General features: G+C 41.8%; 1 protein-coding gene across 1 annotated transcript; it reads right to left on the minus strand.

Moving 5' to 3' along the window:
• Positions 1–39: 39 nt before the first annotated feature.
• On the minus strand, positions 40–19,317 carry LOC106561109 (uncharacterized). Its single transcript, XM_014124757.2, has 5 exons — positions 19,183–19,317; positions 11,889–12,029; positions 11,618–11,792; positions 11,057–11,453; positions 40–666 (listed from the first exon to the last, which is right to left on the minus strand). The coding sequence occupies exons 1-5, from the start codon at positions 19,303–19,305 to the stop codon at positions 516–518; spliced, it is 987 nt and encodes a 328-aa protein (XP_013980232.2). The 5' UTR covers positions 19,306–19,317; the 3' UTR covers positions 40–515.
• Between the last annotated feature and the right edge of the window lie 531 nt (positions 19,318–19,848).

Raw genomic sequence — 19,848 nt, forward strand, 5'->3', positions numbered from 1 at the left:
TGGTGTATCGACGTGAGGAGACCGACAGACAGACCGACTGATGATCCACCACTCTGCTGCTTCACCAGCTTCCTCTAGTGGCCTAATGGAAACACTGCATATTCTGTCACATTTTACCATGCACTTACAAGTTAGGTTTGAGTCAAGCCAGAGGAAGCGGTGAAGCGAGAGGTCCACGCCTGTCAAAATGTGTCCATGTGGGAACACCACGATAAGCTGCCTTTGGTTCAACGACTCTCATTGTTAGGGCGGAGACAAGACCATCTCGTCATTATATACAGTATCTCTGGTAAAGTTGTTTTTTTTCCCCCCGTGACTTGACTCGTTGAATTTGTAAATTCATTTGGACAGCTTAAATTTTAGACACAGCAAAAAATAAAACACATTTCGAGTATTTTGTTTTTGAAGATATAAAGGACCGATCACAGTTATGAGGCTATACGCGTTGCACTTTACAAGAATGTATTTATCGTGTGTGTGTGTTCGTGATTTGTGTGTCTATCTGTGTCTGTATCTCATCTCGGGGATGGAGGGGGAGAGTCCTTGAATAGCTTGCTGATATCAATGTCAGAGTCTTTCATATGAGGATGGATGTCCATATCGATGCCACTGTCCTTACACTGCTGGAGCAGAGTTCTGATGTTACTCTCAGAGAGACGGAGGTACCTGTACACACACGTAGCATGATGTATTGCAGCAGTCATTACAGCGGCTGTTGCATTGCAATTAATACCATGTCATCTTAATATCAATATTCCAACTGCGTTATCAGTGATTGGATTCAATATATTAGAACAGCTTGAAGGCTGCAGTATACCGTTTTTTTTATCACTTTGGTGAATTAAAGAAAAATCTTAATACAAAACTACAAACTGGGAACACTTGTAACGCAGCCAGTCTTACATGTTTTAAAGCCTTTCGTTGTGCATTCATTTTGCTTGAAAACATATTTCACCACACAACCATTGATGCAAAATATATACGTTTACTGTGAAATATAATGAGTACATTGGTTGAATCACCAAAACACAACATAATGATATCTTCTCAATGTAGTTATTTTAACAACCAGTTAATCCAATGGCAAAAAAATATTAGGTTTGAAAATTGCCATTTGAATGTAATATGCTATAGTACCGTACTGTACATTACAGTACATAGCACTGTTTTCACATTTGGCAATACACTTGCACTACCCATTATACATTACACTGGTCAGTCAATCGACTGCTCTTCGCTCTGCCAGCCTCCAGCTGTCTCGATGGTTAACCCGTCAACTTCTAGTGAATCTTTGTTTTCATTACAACAATTTACTATCCTTGATGTGCTAGATAACTTGCTTAAAATTGATGTAAAAAAAATCCACTGGAGCTGATATGCTTGATCCATTTTTGCTGCAGCTCTCTGCCCCCCTGATTGCTGAATCATTAACCCATATTTTTAACCTGACAATTATATCTGGTAATGCTTTGGAAGGCGGCCCATGTACTCCCCCTTCACAAAAGGTGGTGACCCTTATTATCGACCTATTTCTAAACGTTCTTGACTAGCTAAAATATTTCAATCTTTGATTCATTCTCAGCTAAGATCTTATTTTTGAAAATGTATTCTAAATGTACATCAGTCGGGTTTTAGACCAGGTCATAGCACTATCTATGCTGCATCCGTAGTTATAAATTATGTGGTTAACTTAATGGATAAAAGGCAACATTGCGCTGCCCTCTTCATTGACCTGTCAAAGGCTTTCGATACTGTTCATCACTCACTGCTAATTCATAGGCTTTCCTCAATTGGCCTAGACCAGGCTGCATGTAATTGGTTTAAAAATTACTTGACAGATTGAATTCAATGTGCAGTGCCTCCGGCCTTGACTTTTTGCACTTTTTTTTTTTTTTACATTACTGCATTATTCTAAAATTGATTAAATGTTATTTTTTTTCTCTGCAATCTGCACACAATACCCCATAATGACAAAGCGAAAACAGGTTTTTCCAGATTTTTGCAAATTATTTAAAAAACTAAAAACAGATATAACTTATTTACATAAGTATTCAGACCCTTTGCTATCCATTGATCATCCTTGAGATTTCTACACCTTGATTGGAGTCCACCTGTGGTAAATTTAACTCACTGGACATGATTTGGAAAGGCACACACCTGTCTATAAAAGGTCCCACAGTTGACAGTGCATGTCAGAGCAAAAACCAAGCCATGAGGTTGAAGGAATTGTCCGTAGAGCTCCGAGGCACAGAACTATGGAAGGATACATGTCTGCAGCATTGAAGGTCCCCAAAAACACAGTGGCCTCCATCATTCTTAAATAGAAGAAGTTTGGAACCACCAAGACTCTTCCTAGAGCTGACCGCCTGGCCAAACTGAGGCAATCATGAGAGAAGGGCCTTGGTCAGGGAGGTGACCAAGAACCCGATGGTCACTCTGACAGAGCTCTAGTTCCTCTGTGGAGATGAGAGAACCTTCCAGAAACTCCCAAATTACAGGTGTGCCAAGCTTGTAGGGGAAGTGATGAGCTCTCCAGCAGAGTCTCACAACTCAATCGTTGGTTGAAAACTGTTTTCTGCCCCTCCCAAAATAGAGAATTTGTAGATAATTGGCCCTCTTTCTGGGACTCACCCACAAACAGGACCAAGCCTGGCATGCTGAGGAGTGACGGACTCCATCCTAGCTGGAGGGGTGCTCTCATCTTATCTATGAACATAGACAGGCCTCTAACTCCTCTAGCTCCACAATGAGATAGGGTGCAGGTCAGCCAGCAGACTGTTAGCCAACCTGCCAGCTTAGTGGAGTCTGCCACTAGCACAGTCAGTGTAGTCAGCACAGCTATCCCCATTGAGACCGTGTCTGTGCCTCGATCTAGGTTGAGCAAAACAAAACATGGTGGTGTTTGCCTTAGCAATCTCACTGGAATAAAGACCTCCTCCATTCCTGTCATTATTGAAAGAGATTGTGATACCTCACATCTCAAAATGGGGTTACTTAATGTTAGATCCCTCACTTCCATGGCAGTCATAGTCAATGAATTAATCACTGATCATAATCTTGATGTCATTGGCCTAACTGAAACATAGCTCAAGCCTGATGAATTTACTGTGTTAAATGAGACCTCTCCTCCTGGTTACACTAGTGACCATATCCCCTGCGCATCCCGTAAAGGCGTTGCTAACATTTATGATAGCAAATTCCAATTTACAAAAAAAAAAGACTGAGTTTTCGTCTTTTGAGCTTCTAGTCATGAAATCTATTCAGTTTACTCAATCACTTTTTATAGCTACTGTTTACAGGCCTCCAGGGTCCTATACAGAGCTCCTCACTGAGTTCCCTGAATTCCTATCGGACCTTGTAGTCATGGCAGATAATATTCAAATTTTTGGTGACTTTAATATTCACATGGAAAAGTCCACAGACCCACTCCAAAAGTATTTCGGAGTCATCATCGACTCAGTGGGTCTTGTCCAACATGTCTCTGGACCTACTTATTGCCACAGTCATACCTTGTCCCATGCAATAAATATTGTGTATCTAAATATTTTTACTCATAATCCTGGACTATTGGACCACCTTTTTATTACGTTTGCAAGCGCAACAAATAATCTGCTCAGACCCCAACCAAGGATCATCAAAAGCTGTGATATAAATTCTCGGACCCAAAGATTCCTAGATGCCCTTCCAGACTCCCTCCACCTACCCAAGGACGTTGGAGTACAAAAATCGGTTAACCATCTAACTGAGGATATTAATTTAACCTTGCGTAATGAAAGGGTGAACTCTGTAGTTCTGTTCAGGACTACACAACGGACAAAGACACCCACACGCAAATGCATTCATGATTTCTTATTCCAAATGGGCAGCGGTTTGGGGGCAAACTATATGATTAATGTGAAAATAATTCTGAAATGTATTGACGATAAGTGTCTTTTTTCTCTCTCTCTCTCTCTCTCTCTCTCTCTCTCTCTCTCTCTCTCGTATTTCTCACGTATCAAGTGTGTATGTTATCCGGTTATTATTTAGTTAGCTAGTAAATAAATAATTAAACCAATTTGTGTAGTGCTGAATCATGAGGAAGGCTGGGGGTTTTGCAGATGCATGAGGTTATGACTGTTCAGAATGATGATATGATAAGAGGTAATGACTAATAAGATGGCTGTTCAGAATGATATGATAAGCGGTAATGACTAATAAGATGGCTGTTCAGAATGATGATATGATAAGAGGTAATGACTAATAAGATGGCTGTTCAGAATGATGATATGATAAGAGGTAATGACTAATAAGATGGCTGTTCAGAATGATGATATGATAAGAGATAATGATTAATAAGATGGCTGTTGAGAATGATGATATGATAAGAGGTAATGATTAATAAGATGACTGTTCAGAATGATGATATGATAGGCGGTAATGACTAATAAGATGGCTGTTCAAAATGATGATATGATAAGCGGTAATGATTAATAAGATGGCTGTTCAGAATGATGATATGATAAGAGGTAATGATTAATAAGATGACTGTTCAGAATGATGATATGATAAGAGGTAATGATTAATAAGATGGCTGTTCAGAATGATGATATGATAAGAGGTAATGATTAATAAAATGGCTGTTCAAAATGATGATATGATAAGAGGTAATGATTAATAAGATGGCTGTTCAAAATGATGATATGATAAGAGGTAATGATTAATAAGATGGCTGTTCAAAATGATGATATGATAAGAGGTAATGATTAATAAGATGGCTGTTTATCGATGAAATAAATACAGTATATACCTTATAGAGTTTAATTTGGGAGATGGTAACTCTTTAAATAACCTATTCTGTGGTACCACAAATCCTAATTAGTTAATTGTTACATGATTAATTTAATCTGGTAACAGTTAAACATAGTTAGTGGATTAAATAAATAACAGTCATCAGATTAATGAAAGTAGTCATGATACTACATTTCGATGAAACAGGGTGAAGCCCCAAAATTGCCCTCCCTGGAAGCCTGTGTTTCAGACATAAGGAAGTGGATGGCGGCAAATGTTTTACTTTTAAACTTGGACAAAACAGAGATGCTAGTTCTAGGTCCCAAGAAACAAAGAGATCTGGTGTTGGATCTGACAATTGTTGTACAGTCGTCTCAAATAAAACTGTGAAGGACCTCTGCGTTACTCTAGACACTGATCTTTCTCTCTTATCAAGAATATTTCAAGGACAGCTTTTTTCCATCTTCGTAACATTGCAAAAATCAGAAACTTTTTGTCAAAAAATTATGCAGAAAGCTGATCGATACTTTTGTCACGTCTAGATTAGACTACTGCAATGCTCTACTCTCCGGCTACCCAGATGAAGCACTAAATACATTTCAGCTAGTGCTAAACACGGCTGCTAGAATCCTAACTAAAACCCCCAAATTTAAACACATTTGGCTTCCTGTTAAGGCCAGGGCAGATTTCAAGGTTTTACTGCTAACCTACAAAGCATTACATGGGCTTGTTCCTACCTATCTCCGGTTTGGTCATGCCGTACATACCTATACGTACGCTACGGTCACAAGACGCAGGCCTCCTTATTGTCCCTAGAATTTCTAAGCAACCAGCTGGAGGCAGAGCTTTCTCCTATAGAGCTCCATTTTTATGGAATGATCTGTCTATCCATGTGAGAGACGCAGACTCGGTCTCAACCTTTAAGTCTTTACTGAAGACTCATCTCTTCAGTAGGTTCTATGATTGAGTGTAGTCTGGCCCAGGGGTGCGATGGTGAACGGCGAACTGCCCTTGCTGTCTCTGCCTAGCCGGCTCCCCTCTCTCCACTGGGATTCTCTGCCTCTGACCCTATTATGGGGGCTGAGTCACTGGCTTACTAGTGCTCTTCCATGCTGTCCCTAGGAGGGGTGCGTCACTTGAGTGGGTTGAGTCACAGACGTGATCTTCCTGTCCGGTTTTGCACCCCTTCAGGCTCGTGTGCTAGAGGAGATCTTCGTGGGTTGTAATCAGCCTTGCCTCAGGGAAGTAAGTTGGGGGTCTGTTGATATCCCTCTAGTGGTGTGGGGGCTGTGCTTTGGCAAAGTGGGTAGGGTTATATCCTGCCTGGTTGGCCCTGTCCGGGGGTATTGTCGAACGGGGCAGACAGTGTCCCCCGACCCACCCCTGTTTCAGTCTCCAGTATCTATGCTGCAATTGTCTATGTCTAGGGTCAGTCAGTTATATCTGGTGTAATTCTCCTGTCTTATCTGGTGTCCTGTGTGAATTTAAGTATGCTCCCTCTAATTCTCTCTCTCTCCTTATCTCCCTCCCATTGGACCTGAGCCCTAGGATAATTCCTCAGGACTACCTGGCTTGATGACTCCTGGCTGTCCCCAGTCCACCTGGCTGTGCTGCTGCTCCAGTTTCAACTGTTCTGCCTGTGGCTAGGGAACCCTGACCTGTTCACCGGACGTGCTACCTTGTCCCGGACCTGCTGTTTTCTACTCTCTCTCTCTCTACCGCACCTTCTGTCTCGACCTCTTAATGCTCGGCTATGAAAAGCCAACTGACATTTACTCCTGAGGTACTAACCTGTTGCACCCTCTACAACCACTGTGATCATCTTGAAGAACAATCTGGCCTTAAATGGCCATGTACTCTTATAAGCTCCACCTCTCACAGCCAGAAGAGGACTTGTCACCCCTCAGAGCCTGGTTCCTCTCTAGGTTTCTTCCTAGGTTCCTGCCTTTCTAGGGAGTTTTTCCTAGCCACCATGCTTTTACATCTGCATTGCTTGCTGTTTGGGGTTTAGGCTGGGTTTCTGTATAGCACTTTGTGACATCTGCTGATTTAAAAAGGGCTTTATAAATACATTTGATTGATTGATTGATTGATTGATTGTAGCGTCATACCAAGATTTGAGTCTGTAATCGCTGCCAAAGGTGCTTTCCTGGATATTACGAAAGGTGTCCCGAAGGGGTCGTACTTTTTACTGTTAACATTAATAACAATATCGACTTGTCTGTAAAAATGTTTTACCTGCACTTGTATGCCGATGATACTGTTGTGTATGCTATTGCCCCCACAGTTGACCAGGCTCTATCTGAACTACAGTCTGCCTTCATTGTATTACAGAAACACTTTATTGACATGAAATTAGTACTGAATGCAGGTAGAACAAAGTATATTTTGTTCAATAAAGCGCATAAAAATTGTATTGGTGGTAGCCATATTGATCGTGTCCGTGCTTTTAAATATCCGGGCATCTGGATAGATGAAAATCTGTCCTTTGAAAAGCATATTGATGAGTTAAGAAGCTGAGAATACAAATGGCCTTCTTCTATAGAAATAGGTCCTGCCCCTCGCTAAATAGTAAAATGCAGATTATTCAGTCGACGTTCATATCGGTCCAAGACTATCATCTAAATGAATGCACCTGCCACTTCATTAAAGCCATTAGATGTAGTTTATCATAGTGCACTGCGCTTTATTACAGGTGACAATTTTAGTACTCATCACAACATTCTCTTGCAGAAAGTTGGTTGGCCCTCTTTGATGTCACGTAGGTTGATACATTACTATGTTTTCATTTGTGAAGCCCTTTTACAAAAAGTTCCACTGTACCTAACATCATTACTAAACTTTAGACATACGACTTACCACACCTGGTCTCAGGTATAGTTAACTCTGGAAATTATTTTGGTCTCCACTGAGTTAGATAAATCAGCTTTTAGTTTTCTTGCACCTTATTTGTGGAACAATCGTTGACATGTTCTTAAATTTGATGTTCTCATGCATCTAGGGAAATTCAGAAAGCTGATTGAGAACTTTATTAATGATGAATGTGTTTTTTTTATGATCGTGTTTTTCTTTCGGCTTGCATTTTGTATTTATATTTTGAAGTGTGTATTTTCTGTAATTTATGTAATTCAGGGCTAATCTGTAAAGGAGACCTTGGTATGACCTCAGTATGACTCCCTGATCAAATAAAGGTTAAAAAATAAAAATTTACTTAACATCAAATTTCCATAATTTCTATCCCATGTGATCAAAGGTGTGATCATTGAAGATACAGTGCATTTGAAAAGTATTCAGACCCCTTCACTTTTTCCACATTTTGTTACGTTGCAACCTTAAATATTTCCCCCCCCTTCAAGCTACACACAACACCCCATAATGACAGAGCTAAAACAGGTTTTTAGAATTTTTGGAAATTTATAAAACAAAACAAAACTGAAATATTACATTTATATAAGTATTCAGACCCTTTACTCAGTACTGTGTTGAAGCACCTTTGGCAGCAATTACAACCTTGAGTCTTCTTGGGTATGACACTACAAGCTTGGCACACCTGTATTTGGGGAGTTTCTCCCATTCTTCTCTGCAAATCCTCTCAAGCTCCGTCAGGTTGGATGGGAACCTTCACCGCACAGCTAAGGTCTCTCCAGAGATGTTTGATCGGGTTCAAGTCCGGGCTCTGGTTGGGCCACTCAAGGACATTCAGAAACGTATCCCAAAGCCACTCCTGCATTGTCTTGGCTGTGTGCTTAGGGTTCATTGTCCTGTTGGAAGGTGAACTTTCACCCCAGTCTGAGGTCCTGAGCGCTCTAGAGCAGGTTTTCATCAAGGATCTCTCTGTACTTTGCACCGTTCATCTTTCCGTCGATCCTGACTAGTCTCCCTGCCCCTGAAAAACATCCCCACAGCATGATGCTGCCACCACCATGCTTCACCGTAGGGATGGTGCCAGGTTTCCTCCAGACGTGACACTTGGTATTCAGGCCAAAGAGTTCAATCTTGGTTCCATCAGACCAGAGAATCTTGTTTCTCATGGTCTGAGAGTCCCTTAGGTCCCTTAGGTGCCTTAGACTGCTGCATCACTCAGGAGCCCGGGAGAATAAGGCTCTAACTTAGCAAAATGTGGAAAAAGTAAAGGGCTCTGAATACTTTCCGAATGCACAGTATGTTTCACAATGTAATCAAATGAAATAAATTATCTTCTTCAGGTTAGGGTCTATTTTTCTCCACTTCCTGTCTGACTGACGTGCCCAAAGTAAACTGCCTGTTACTCAGGCCCAGAAGCCAGGATTTGCATATAATTTGTACCATTGGATAGAAACACTTTGAAGTTTGTAGAAATGTTAAAATAATGTATGAGACTATAACGCAATTGATATGGTAGGAGAAAATGCAAAGAAAAAACAACCGGAAAATGTTTTCTTTGAGATCCCATGCTCTTCCAATGGAACGTATAGGGTTATATCCAAATCCAGCTCCCAGGTTGCAATTCCTATGGCTTCCACTAGATGTCAACAGTCTTTGTTCAAGGTTTCAGGCTTGTTTCTTCCCAAATGAGTAAGAATTTTGAGTTTTAGTACTGAGAGTCAGAGTTGGAAATCAGTCTGTGCGCACGCACTTGGTAATTTTGCTTTTCTATTGAACATACTTCTTTCCGTATGAAATATTACAGTTTAATTACATTTTAGGGTACCTAAGGATTAAATAGAAATGTATTTGACTTGTTTTAACAAAGTTTAGCAGTAGCTTTTTGGATTTCTTTCTCTGCATGTTTAACAATTGGATCACTCAAATCGATGGCGCCAACTAAACAGACTTTTTGGGATAGAAAAAATGATTTTATCTAACAAAACGACCATGCATGTTGTAGCTGGGACCCTCTGGGACCCTTTGGATGGCAAATCAGAGGAAGATTTTCAAAAAGTAAGTGAATATTTAATCAATATTTGTGATCTTTGAAGCCTGTGCTGGTTGAAAAATATTTTGATGTGGTGTGCCATCCTCAAACAATTGCATGGCATGCTTTTGCTGTAAAGCCTATTGTAAATCGGACAATGTAGTTAGATGAACAAGACTTTAAGCTTTTAACCGATATAAGACACTTGTATGTACCTAAATGTTTAATATCCATAATTTTTATGATTATTTATTTGAATTGCGCTCCCTCCAATTTCACCGGAAGTTGTCGACAGGTGTCCCGCTGGCAGGGCGCCTAGCCCTAAGAATTAAAGAAACAATGTTTAGCAGGCACTAGTTTGCATCAAGCCTGTCTTGAGCATTTAGCCATATGTTCTCATGGAAATTGCAGTAAATATACCCATTGCTCATGCATCTGGGGAAAAACCTTTTGGTATGGCGAATCCAAGCCTGACATAGTTCTGGGTTGAAATCATTGCATGCCTTATCTTTGGCCTGACTGTGGGTGGTACGCTCATGGGGGATGGCAATCATACGTACATCTTCCACCTTTACTGTAATTGTGTACTGTATTTTACAGTATTGTATTGTACTTTTTTTTATTTAACCTTTTTTTAACTACGCAAATCAGATTGTATTGTACCCCCCATCAAAAAGACCTCAGCAACTTCATTTTGGATACATATTTGATTTATTGTACCGGGGATGCATTTCTTTCTTGTTTCGGACTTTCTGGATTATTTGTATAGCATATTGGTATTGTATTGATATTGTATTACTGCACTGTAGGAAGTAGAAACACAAGCATTTCACTGCACCTGCTGTAACATCTGCTAATCTGTGTACCCGACCAGTAAACTCTGATTTTATTTGTTACATATAGTACATCTCAGATTTTTACTTACTGTGAAGTAAAATCATAATAGTCATCATCATAGTAGTACATGCGAGTATATACTGTACAAAAATATAAACGCAACATGCAACAATTTCAAAGATTTTGTTGAGTTACAGTTCATGTAAGGAAATCAGTCAACTGAAATAAATAAATTAGGCCCTAATCTATGGATTTTACATGACTGGGCAGGGGCGCAGCCATAGGTGGGCTTGGTAGGGCATAAGCCCATCCAATTGGAAGCCAGGCTGACCCACTGGGGAACCAAGGCCAGCCAATCAGAATTAGTTTTTCCCCACAAAAGGGCTTACAGAAATACTACTTAGTCAACTGAAAATGTGCTTAGAGTTTTGAAACAAGTGCCTTTATGATGATCTGTTTTGAGTTTTCTACTAAGAGTTGGGATTTACCACATACTTGTGAAAATTGCACCAAAGCGATAAAAAAAAACGGTAATATACTGTATGTATCTCTTCTCACCTGCAGCGCAGAGCCTCCAGGGGACGTAGTGTGAGGTTGCGTCGGTCCTGTCTCTCCTGTTCAGTGGCCCTAGCCCGAGTGATCAGCTCCCTCACCCTCTTCTGCAGCAGAGGGAAGCCCAGCACAGCCTCCTGTAGCCCATGGAGCTCCGGGGACAGCTGGGGGGGAAGCAAGGCCAGCAGGCTGGGGGTGGGGAGCAGGAGTGTAGTGCTGCCATCCAGGCTCAGGGTACTGGGGGTCAAGCTCAGGGTACTAGGGTGCTGGCTGGGCCGTGGGGTCAGACCCCCGTAACGCATACCCCCCCTTGAGGAGGAGGGGTTCTCTGACAGGGTGTCTCTGGGCCACAGATGGTGGGGGGACATGGTGTCCCCGTTAATGGTAAGAGGGAGAATCAGACCTGGAGAGAGGTGCAGAGATGACCAGAGATTATTACACTAGTTATTTAAGCACTCTATTACACCAGCTACTATTGCAGATTGTAGGGCATTAATTACAGTAAGGGGGAAAAAATAGTTGTTTCTGTGTTTTGTTCTACAGATACAGGTACTTCAGTGTACTGACTTTTGTGGCTGGTTTGTGGGGATGGGGCTGCGGTGCTCTGGGGGATCCTGAACAGAGGGCTGTTGAGAGAGCAGGAGGAACAGTCCTCTCGGCTGGCATGGGACTGGGGGCAGGTGGGGAGCTGTACCCTGCTGCCCCCTCCACTAAGCTCAGCCCTGCTGTTATCACTAGGCCCCTGGAGGGGAGAGAGGCACATGCTCAAAATCATCATACTCAGTCCAATGAACTGAATTCTGCACTACTTACAGTATGTTAACACACGTCATATTACCTGGAATAGTGTTTGGCTTCTGAAAGTAGGAGACACGCTAATTAGCCTCCTCAGGTTCTGTTTGACCCTCCTCTCCTCCCGTAGCCAGCAGTTCTTGTGGAGACTTTCCATGCTGCTGAGGGCCTGGTTCAGCTTCTTAAACTGATAGAGACCAGTGAGTATACCCCCCTCTGAAAATAAACTTTTACTTAGGCCTATGCCCCTTTTCATTTTTTATATATATATATATATATATATATATATATATATATATATATATATATATCCTCTCTAGGGTATGTGGGACGAAATCGTCCCACCTACTCAACAGCCAGTGGAATCCCGTGGCGCGATATTCAAATACCTTAGAAATGCTATTACTTCAATTTCTCAAACATATGACTATTTTACACCATTTTAAAGACAAGACTCTCGTTAATCTAACCACACTGTCCGATTTCAAAAAGGCTTTACAACGAAAGCAAAACATTAGATTATGTCAGCAGAGTACCCAGCCAGAAATAATCAGACACCCATTTTTCAAGCTAGCATATAATGTCACAAAAACCAAAACCACAGCTAAATGCAGCACGAACCTTTGATGATCTTCATCAGATGACACTCCTAGGACATTATGTTATACAATACATGCATGTTTTGTTCAATCAAGTTCATATTTATATCAAAAACCAGCTTTTTACATTAGCATGTGACGTTCAGAACTAGCATACCCACCGCAAACTTCCGGTGAATTTACTAAATTACTCACGATAAACGTTCACAAAAAACATAACAATTATTTTAAGAATTATAGATACAGAACTCCTTTATGCAATCGCGGTGTCCGATTTTAAAATAGCTTTTCGGCAAAAGCACATTTTGCAATATTCTGAGTAGATAGCTCGCCATCACGGGCTAGCTATTTTGACACCCACCAAGTTTGGCACTCACCAAACTCAGATTTACTATAAGAAAAATTGGATTACCTTTGCTGTTCTTCGTCAGAATGCACTCCCAGGGCTTCTACTTCATCCACAAATGTTGTTTTGGTTCAAAATAATCCATAGTTATGTTCAAATATCCTCTGTTTTGTTCTTGCGTTCAAGACACTATACGAACGGTGACGCGCGGACGCGTATCGTGACAAAAAAAATCTAAATATTCCATTACCGTACTTCGAAGCATGTCAAACGCTGTTTAAAATAAATTTTTATGCGATTTTTCTCGGAAAAAAGCGACAGTATTCCGACCGGGAAACCCTGTTTTCGTTCAAAGACTCAAAATCTAAAATGGACTCTTCATGTGCACGCGTGCGCCCGTCTCATTGTTCTCAGATTGACCACTTACCAAATGCACTACTGTTTTTCAGCCAGAGACTGCAAAGTCATCATTCAACGTTCTGGCGCCTTCTGAGAGCCTATGGGAGCCTTAGGAAGTGTCACGTTACAGCAGAGATCCTTTGTTTTCAATAAAGAGAGTGTAGAAGGCCAAGAAATGGTCAGAGAGGGCACTTCCTGTACAGAATCTTCTCAGGTTTTTGCCTGCCATATGAGTTCTGTTATACTCACAGACACCATTCAAACAGTTTTGGAAACTTTAGGGTGTTTTCTATCCAAATCAAACAATTATATGCATATTCTAGTTTCTGGGCAGTAGTAATAACCAGATTAAATCGGTACGTTTTTTATCCGGATGTGAAAATACTGCCCCCTACCCTAGAGAGGATATATATATATATATATTATTTTTTTAAAATTCTCCCCAATTTCGTGATATCCAATTGCGATCTTGTTGCTGCTTCCCAACGGACTTGGGAGATGCGAAGGTCGAGTCATGCGTCCTCCAAAACATGACCCGCCAAACCGCCCTTCTCTCTGAGAAAATACCGCTCAATTGATGATGGCAATCAGCCTGCAGGCGCCCGGCCCACCACAAGGAGTCGCTAGAGCGCAATGAGCCAAGTAATGCCCCCCCCCCCCAGCCAAATCCTGCCCTAACCCGGAACGATGCTGAGCCAATTGTGTGCCACCCTATGGGACTCCCGGTCACAGCCGGTACTGACACAGCCTGGGATCGAACCTGGGTCTGTAGTGACGCCTCTAGCCCTGCGATGCAGTGCCTTAGACCACTGCACCACTCGGGAGGCCCTGTATGCACCTTTTCAACCACCTTGTTGTTTTCAGTTTATGTTATCTGCCTAACCCACTCAGGGGTCTGTACCCAGCTTGCACATAATATTCTGAGAACCATATATTTCTAATACCTTGGTGATTGCGTACTTGCCCTAAAGTTATTTTGCATACAACCTTCCGCAACTTTCTGGGAATGGTGCAGGATAGTTCCTTGACTTTGTAACCTTCTCAGCACATTTAAGGAACATAATTGTCTTGGTATTTCATTATTTTAACAGAACGTTTCCTAAAAGTTGAAACATGGTTACATTTCATTTAGGTCATGTTCTAGAAACGTTCTCCAACTGGTTTGACATTGGGAATGTTCTCAAATAGTTCAGAGAATGTTAAGAAACAACATTATTTTTTACATTCTTAAATTTTTACCTTTATTTAACCAGGTAGGCCAGTTGAGAACAAGATCTCATTTACAATTGCGACCTGGCCAAGATAAAGCGAAGCAGTGCGACACAAACAACAGCACAGTGTTACACATGGAATAAACAAACATAGAGTCAATAACACAATAGAAAAAATCTATATACAGTGTGTGCAAATGAGGTAAGATTAGGGAGGTAAGGCAATAAATAGGCCGTAGTGGCAAAGTAATTACAATGTAGCAATTAAACACGAGTGATAGATGTGCAGAAGATGACTGTGCAAGTAGAGATACTGGGGTGCAAAGGAGCAAGATAATAATAACAATATGGGGATGAGGTAGTTGGATCGGCTATTTACAGTTGGCTATGTACAGGTGCAATGATCTGTGAGCTGCTCTGACAGCTGATGCTTAAAGTTAGTGAGGGAGATATGAGTCTCCAGCTTCAGTGATTTTTGCAATTCGTTCCAGTCATTGGCAGCAGAGAACAGGAAGGAAAGCCGGCCAGAGGAGGAATTGGCTTTGGGGGTGACCAGTGAAATATACCTGCTGGAGCGTGTGCTACGGGTGGGTGCTGCTATGGTGACCAGTGAGCTGAGATAATGCGGGGCTTTACCTAGCAAAGACTAATAGATGACCTGGAGCCAGTGAGTTTGGTGGCGAATATGAAGCGAGGGCCAGCCAATAAGAGCATACAGGTCGCAGTTGTGGGTAGTATATGGGGCTTTGGTGACAAAACGGATGGCACTGTGATAGACAGCATCCAATTTGCTGAGTAAAGCATTGGAAGCTATTTTGGAAATGACATCGCCGAAGTCAAGGATCGGTAGGATAGTCAGTTTTACGAGGGTGTGTTTGGCAGCATGAGTGAAGGATGCTTTGTTGCAAAATAGGATGCCAATTCTAGATTTAATTTTGGATTGGAGATGCTTAATGTGAGTCTGAAAGGAGAGTTTACAGTCTAACCAGACACCTAGGTATTTGTAGTTGTCCACATATTCTTAGTCAGAATCGTCCAGAGTAGTGATGCTGGACAGGCGGGCAGGTGCGGGCAGCGATCGATTGAAGAGCATGCATTTAGTTTTACTTGCATTTAAGAGCAGTTGGAGGCCACGGAAGGAGAGTTATATGTCATTGAAGCTCGTCTGGAAGTTAGTTAACACAGTGTCCAAAGAAGGGCCAGAAGTATACAGAATGGTGTCGTCTGCGTAGAGGTGGATCAAACAATCACCAGCAGTAAGAGCGACATCGTTAATATTTACAGAGAAAAGAGTTGGCCCGAGAATTGAACCGTGTGGCACCCCCATAGAGACTGCCAGAGGTCTGGACAACAGGCCCTCCGATTTGACACACTGAACTCTATCTGAAAAGTAGAACCAGGCGAGGCAGTCATTTGAGAAACCAAGGCTGTTGAGTCTGCCGATAAGAATGCGGTGATTGACAGAGTCGAAAGCCTTGTCCAGGTCGATGAAGACGGCTGCACAGTATTGTCTTTTATTGATGGCGGTTATAATATCGTTTAGGACCTTGAGCGTGGCTGAGGTGCACCCGTGACGAGCTCAGAAACCAGATGCATTGCGGAGAAGGTACGATGGGATTCAAAATGGTCGGTGATCTGTTTGTTAACTTGGCTTCCAAAGACTTTAGAAAGGCAGGGTAGGATAGATATAGGTCTGTAACAGTTTGGGTCTAGAGTGTCTCCCCCTTTCGAAGAGGGGGATGACCGCAGCAGCTTTCCAATCTTTAGGTGATCTCAGATGATACGAAAGAGATGTTGAACAGGCTAGTAATAGGGGTTGCAACAATTTTGGTGGATAATTTTAGAAAGAGAGGGTCCAGATTGTCTAGCCCAGCTGATTTTTAGGGGTCCAGATTTTGCAGCTCTTTCAGAACATCAGCTATCTGGATTTGGGTGAAGGAGAAATAGGGGAGGCTTGGGCAAGTTGCTGTGGGGGTGCAGAGCTGTTGACCGGGGTAGGGGTAGCTAGGTGGAAAGCATGGCCAGCCGTAGAAAAATGCTTATTGAAATTTTCAATTATTGTAGATTTATCGGTGGTGACAGTGTTTCCTAGCCTCAGTGCAGTGGGCAGCTGGGAGGAGGTGCTCTTATTCTCCATGGACTTTACAGTGTCCCAGAACTTTTTGGAGTTTGTGCAACAGAATGCAAATTTCTGCTTGAAAAAGCTAGCCTTTGCTTTCCTAACTGCCTGTGTATATTTGTTCCTAACTTCCCTGAAAAGTTGCATATCGCGGGGCTATTCGATGCTAATGCAATACGCCACAGGATGTTTTTATGCTGGTCAAGGGCAGTCAGGTCTGGAGTGAACAAAGGGCTATATCTGTTCTTAGTTCAACATTTTTTGAACGGGGCATGCTTATTTAAGATTCTGAGGAAAGGACTTTTAAAGAATAAGCAGGCATCCTCTACTGACAGAAAGAGATCAATATGCTTCCAGGATACCCGGGCCAGGTCGAGTAGAAAGGCCTGCTCGCTGAAGTGTTTTAGGGAGCGTTTGACAGTGGATGAGGGGTGGTCGTTTGACTGCAGACCCATTACGGACGCAGGCAATGAGGCAGTGATCGCTGAGATCCTGGTTGAAGCCAGCAGAGGTGTATTTAGAGGGCAAGTTGGTAAGGATGATATCTATGAGGGTGCCCGTGTTTACGGATTTGGGGTTGTACCTGGTAGGTTCATTGATAATTTGTGTGAGATTGAGGGCATCTAGCTTAGATTGCAGGACGGCCGGGGTGTTAAGCATGCCGCAGTTTAGGTAACCTAACAGTACAAGCTCTGAAGATAGATGGGGGAAGTCAATTCACATATGGTGTCCAGGGCACAGCTGGGGGATGAAGATGGTCTATAACAAGCGGCAACGGTGAGAGACTTGTTTCTGGAAAGGTGGATTTTTAGAAGTAGAAGCTCGAATTGTTTGGGCACAGACCTGGATAGTATGACAGAACTCTGCAGGCTATCTCTGCAGTAGATTGCAACTCCGCCCCCTTTGGCAGTTCTATCTTGTCGGAAAAAGTTGTAGTTAGGAATGGAAATTTCAGGATTTTTGGTGGCCTCCTAAGCAAGGATTCAGACACGGCTAGGACTTCTTCTATGGGAATGTCAGTAGTTTGCATAACGTTTCCTACTGGTTTCCTCATGGTTCTATTTAAAGTCATGTTATCCAATGGTTCCAAGAATGTTAAACAGAAACACAAGTCCCCATGTGGTTCTGTTTAATGTCAGTTTTACTATATTCTGGTTAAGTTCTCAAAAATGGTGACTTAAGCGAGATTCTCAGAACTTTCAGAGAATTTATGCTTCTCTTTTATGTCAGTTCTTGGCAATATTCTGGGAATGTTCAAAATAATTGAATTGTACCACAGGGTGGTGGCACCTTAATAGGGGAAGCCTGAAAATAGTCAGGGAAGCCATTTGATTAGCTGTTCAGGAGTCTTGTAGAAGGGGGTAGAAGCTGTTTAGAAGCCTCTTTGACCTAGACTCTGCTACAGCTTGCCGTGCGGTAGCAGAGAGAACAGTCTATGACTAGGGTGGTATGGTTACTGCGGTTAGTATGAGTATTCGAACACAGCTATGGTTTCTAGGTGTTTGATGCCATTCCATTTGCGCCGTTCTGGCCATTATTATGAGCCTCCACTGAACACATTAACATCAATAATCTCTAAATTCCATTCTCAGAACATGAGGAAAACTTTCTATAAAAAACACCAACTTTAATGTTCAGAGAATGTTCTAAGAATGTTATTTAAAAACATATACATTCTGTTCTAAGCATCAACAAAACTTGCCTCTGTCTTGTTTACACCTGATCTTAATGCTTTGTATATGTAATATAAAACATGTTATGGTATCTCCATCCTTGTGGCACAGTGGACTTAATTCCATTGCTAGAGAACAGGACAGAAAATCATAGGTTTGAATCACACTGATGCCGTGTCACAATAAAAAATAAATGTGTTCGCATGATTAATGCCTAATGAATTTCATGTGTCCTATCAGCGAACGTTAAGGAAGTTATTGAAAAATCTCCAAATAACTTAGAATTTCCGATCTCTGAGCATTAATAAAACTTTTAAGGAACCAGAGTAAAACGTTGTAGGAATCTCCCTGCAACCTAAAAATAAATGTCCCAGAACAGGCGAAACGTTCACTTCTGTAAACCAAAAACATACGTTACCACAACTTCTAAAGAACCAAATGTGCTAGCTAGGTATTCATAGCATGCACCTCTGTCACTTGGTTGCCTCATAGCACTGTTATAAACGTTCTCAAGCCGCCCTCTATCGGCAGCATCATAGTGGTGCCCTTAAGTGGTGATAAACCCAGTCATGCTGGACGGAGGCTAACTACTGTTTCGTATAAATTACACTAGAGTGCCTGGAAATACGATGACATTGCTAAAGTAGTAAGATTTAGTAGGAAACAACTTAGCCAGCAATATCATGTCCTCAAATTTACTTTAGACAGATGGCAGTGTTGTCATTAGCAAGCAGATTTCATAACAAATAGCTAGCAATGCTAACGTTAGCTAGCTAAAATCCCGGTGACATCAAAATGACAAAAGGTTTTCCTATTAATTATTTGCCTCGTTTTGAATGTCATTGAATTTCCAAGCCACTGTAATGCACTTTTGATGAAATCTTCATCAGCGCTCACTGATGACGCATTAAGTAGAATGCTCAGTCGGGCATCAGTTCAAGACCAACGTTCAAAATAATATTGTGACGAAACATGCAACACATGAATACTAACCCTGAAAGCCTCTTTGTGGTTGGCAACTCTGAGTAATTTGACATTTTGGCCATCGATCCAGTCCAAGGTGACAGGGGGTGTTCTCCCCCTGGGATGGACATCACCGTGGTTTGACCTGGGCATCCTAAAGGCTGTGGGATCGAGTACCAAGCAGGTTTGTTTCTCTCACCACAGAATGTTGAGAAACACAAAGTTCTTTCTGCTTTGTGATGTCACTGATGATTTAAAATTTGAAATCTATGGATTCTATTAGAAGTCTATGGATGTTCCATTCCCCTTGTTCTTGACAGGTTCAATACAGGTTCACATAATAATAAGGAATTCCCCTCGATCAAAGCCACAAATTGGGGAAAACAAACATACTCACTACTTGTACATTAGCTGTATAGTTCATTTGTTTGTGTTGTTGGTCTTGGCTAGCTTAATGTTCCGGTCGGTAGCTAGCTAGCACTCACTCATACATTTATTAGGCCCTAGTCTATGGAGTTCACATGACTGGGAATAGAGACATGCATCTGTTGGTCACAGATACCTTTTTTCAAAGTTAGGTGTGTGGATCAGAAAACCAGTCTGTATCTGGTGTGACCACCATTTGCCTCCTTCGCATAGAGTTGATCAGGCTGTTGATTGTGGCCTGAGGAATGTTGTCCCACTCCTCTTCAATGG

The sequence above is a fragment of the Salmo salar genome, chromosome ssa10, assembly GCF_905237065.1.
Source record: "Salmo salar chromosome ssa10, Ssal_v3.1, whole genome shotgun sequence".
Taxonomy (NCBI): domain Eukaryota; kingdom Metazoa; phylum Chordata; class Actinopteri; order Salmoniformes; family Salmonidae; genus Salmo; species Salmo salar.

What these genes read in the sequence shown, in the direction of transcription:
- LOC106561109 (XM_014124757.2), bottom strand. Translation starts at nt 19,305, where the DNA reads ATGCCCAGGTCAAACCACGGTGATGTCCATCCCAGGGGGAGAACACCC. An exon ending in ACCACAAAGAGGCTTTCAGG is followed by an intron (nt 12,030 to 19,182) that starts GTTAGTATTCAT and finishes GGTCTCTATCAG; the next exon opens with TTTAAGAAGCTGAACCAGGC. An exon ending in CTGGAGGCTCTGCGCTGCAG is followed by an intron (nt 667 to 11,056) that starts GTGAGAAGAGAT and finishes GTGTGTGTACAG; the next exon opens with GTACCTCCGTCTCTCTGAGA.